This window comes from Benincasa hispida, chromosome 2 (genome assembly GCF_009727055.1).
Source record: "Benincasa hispida cultivar B227 chromosome 2, ASM972705v1, whole genome shotgun sequence".
In the NCBI taxonomy this organism is placed as follows: Eukaryota; Viridiplantae; Streptophyta; class Magnoliopsida; order Cucurbitales; family Cucurbitaceae; genus Benincasa; species Benincasa hispida.
The window spans coordinates 45,359,211-45,362,179 of record NC_052350.1 but is presented as its reverse complement, the minus strand read 5'-3'; the positions used below and the strand labels follow the sequence as shown (position 1 = coordinate 45,362,179).

At 37.9% G+C, this 2,969-nt stretch overlaps 1 protein-coding gene across 2 annotated transcripts in view; it reads right to left on the bottom strand.

Annotated features, from left to right (window-relative positions):
• LOC120071846 (receptor protein kinase-like protein ZAR1) overlaps window positions 1–2,392 on the bottom strand; it is a 5,509-nt gene extending 3,117 nt beyond the window's left edge. The window contains exon 1 of one of the 2 annotated variants that reach the window (XM_039024240.1): window positions 787–2,392. In XM_039024240.1, coding sequence (XP_038880168.1) covers window positions 787–2,098 — 1,312 coding nt within the window. In that variant the 5' untranslated portion in view covers window positions 2,099–2,392. The remainder of the gene's footprint in view (window positions 1–786) is intronic. The other variant, XM_039024239.1, reaches the window with a different exon arrangement.
• Window positions 2,393–2,969: the final 577 nt, after the last annotated feature.

Here is a 2,969-nt window from a genome sequence, read left to right as displayed (position 1 = left end):
AAAAAAAAAAAAATACAAATTACAAAAACCACCTCTAAAATATGATGGTAGTTGCTTGTAATTATACCCTTAAACTTTCAAATTTAAAAGGTGAACCCTCAACCTTATCCAAATGTTGAAATTGGACCCTTAGAATTATTGTATAAATTGTAATAAGTGTATAAGTTATTCAATTTTTATTTTTTGTGGGTTCAATTTTTACAATTATTATATGTTTGAGAGCCCACTTTTAACACTTTTAGAAGTTTAGAGGCCCAATTGTTATTGAAAGTTTAAGGATAAAATTACAATTATCATCATATTTTAAGGATGGTTTTTGCAATTTTTCCAAAAGAAAACATAAATTTAAGTCAAATATGTCCACAAGTTTTAAAAAAACGATTATTTCAATAATTCCTATGATATTTTTAGGTTAAATTACAAATTTCATCCCTATTATAGAGAAAATTAGAATTTAGTCCATGTCATTTGATAAAAGTCTCATGAATAATCCTATGGTAGGGATTACTTATTAGAATTTTATCAGTGACATTTGATAAATAATCCTATGGTAGGGATTACTTATTAGAATTTTATCAAACCACTGATGCTATTTATATGATTTTCTCACATCCTAGGAGCTAAAGTATAATTTTTAAAACGGGACCAAATTTACCATTTTTAAAAGATGCAATTTTTTAAAAATTAAACCAACATATTGTAACTAAACTCGTGATTGAGGGAAAGTTGATTAACCAAACGTATAATTAAAGCAAAAAAGGAAGTAAAAATTTAGAGTAAATTTACCATGTAGGGCAGTGTGCAAGCTTCCATTCTTGATGAAATCAGTGACGAGCAATTTCTCATCAGTTGCATAGTAATAAGCTCTCAACCGTACGATGTTGGGATGATGAACCCTACCAACGGCCTCGATCTCATTCTCAAAATCCTTCAACGTCAACGTGGCATCACCGTCATTAAGTCTCCTTACAGCTACAGTACTCGCGCCCGCACTAGATCCCCGCCCCGCCACTACCTTATACACTATCCCACTCCTACTCTTCCCCACCACGTAAGCTGATGCCCTCAACAAATCCTCTAATTCCAAATTCATCCCTTCATCCATCACCACGAATTTACCATCTTGCCCTTCCATTTCCCCACAACTTTCCCCTTCCGGACTCCCCTTTCCCGTTTTGCCCTCCTCTGGCCTCCCCACTACCGCCTTCCTCCGGAACCACCACACCGTCAGCGACACCGCCCCCACCACTGCGAATATCGACGACACCACTGCCACTGCCGCCGACCCAGCCACGCCGCCGCCACTACTCTCTCTCCGGCCGCCGTAGCCCGGGAAGTTCGCGTTCAGTGACTTGGGATTCTGCGGATTCTCAGGAAAGACGTTCGGGTTATGCGCTTCCGGACATGGCATTTGTAACGGAAACCCACATAGACTCGGGTTGTCGGAGAACGCCGTCGGGCCTTGATTCAACAGCGAACCCACTTGAGGGATTTTTCCGGTGAGATTGTTGTGACGGACGTCGAGATTCACGATCAGCGGGAGGTTACCGAAGGAAGGCGGAACCTCGCCGGAGAATCGATTGTAGGACAAATTGAGAGTTCCGACGAGTTCGGTTAGGTCAGTGAGGCGATTAGGGAGAGAACCATTGAGGGAATTTGAGGATAAATCGAGATGCCGAAGCTTCTTGAGATCGCCGATTTGATCGGAAAGCGACCCAGATAGGGAGTTGTGGGAAAGGTCTAGAACGACGAGACTTGTAGCGTTGTAGAGATGGGAAGGAATGGGTTTAGAGAAATTGTTGAAGGCGAGAGTGAGGCGGCGGAGGGAATCGAGGAGGCCGAGTTCGGAAGGGATGTAGCCGGTGAGGCCTTTGTTGGGGAGAGAGAGCTGAGTGACTCGGTCGCGAGTGCAGACGATTCCGGGCCAGTGACATGGGGTGGAATCGAACTCGGACCAGGACTCGAGAATGTGAGATGGGTCGGATTCAATGGCGGCCTTGAGGGCGAGGAGGGAGAGGCCATCGGAGTTGAGAGAGGAAGTGGAAGAAAGGAAGAAGTAGAAGAAGAAGGTGAGAAGGAAGGAGGGCAATGGGGGCATTTTGGGGGTTGGAGATTGGGGATTAGATGAGGGGTTTGGAATCCGCCATTGTTGAGGAGCTTGAGAGTTGCAGAAGAGTTAGTTAGAGAAGAGGGAATTTGAATTTGGAAGAGGGAGAGATTCTTGAGGAATGAATGGGGTTTTGAAAATTGGATGGGTAGTGAGTGAAGGCTTAGAAGAAGAAGAAGAAGAAGAAGTGTAGAACCCACTACTCCCAATAAAGTGAAAATAAAAAAGGGTTGTTTATTGTCATTCATTTCTCTCCGTGGCTCGTCAAATTCAAAATGCCTCATCTTATTTGTATATATATTTTTTTACCATGTTTGGAGAAATGTATATCTGTATTTTTCTTAATTCTTGAGCTTTTATGGAAAAAAGTATTTTTCAAAAAAAACAAAAAAACAAAAATCAATTTCATTTAAACACCGACCGTTTAGATGTAGATAGTGTTTTATGGGTATAGAATATCTGGAATTTGAATATCTAGATTTTAAATATATAATTAATGTCTATATTTGGATGTTGAGGATAATTAATGTTGAAAGTTAAATATTTGAGTTCAATTCGATTTGTATACAAAAACTAAAAGTAAATAGTTACTCAGTTAATATTAATTAATTTATTGTTATGTTAATTAATTATCTAATTCATAAAATAAAAAATTAATACAATTTTTAATTAAACATAATTTAATTAATTATAATATTGATAATTAAGAATAATAATTTCTATAAATAGTTAAGATAGGATAAAATATTAATGACAAAGATGTTAGTTGAAATTTATTAAGTTTAAATAATATATTTTTAATAATTAATTAAAATTGATAGTAATGAATACTTGATATTAATTTATTAATTAATTAAGCTAT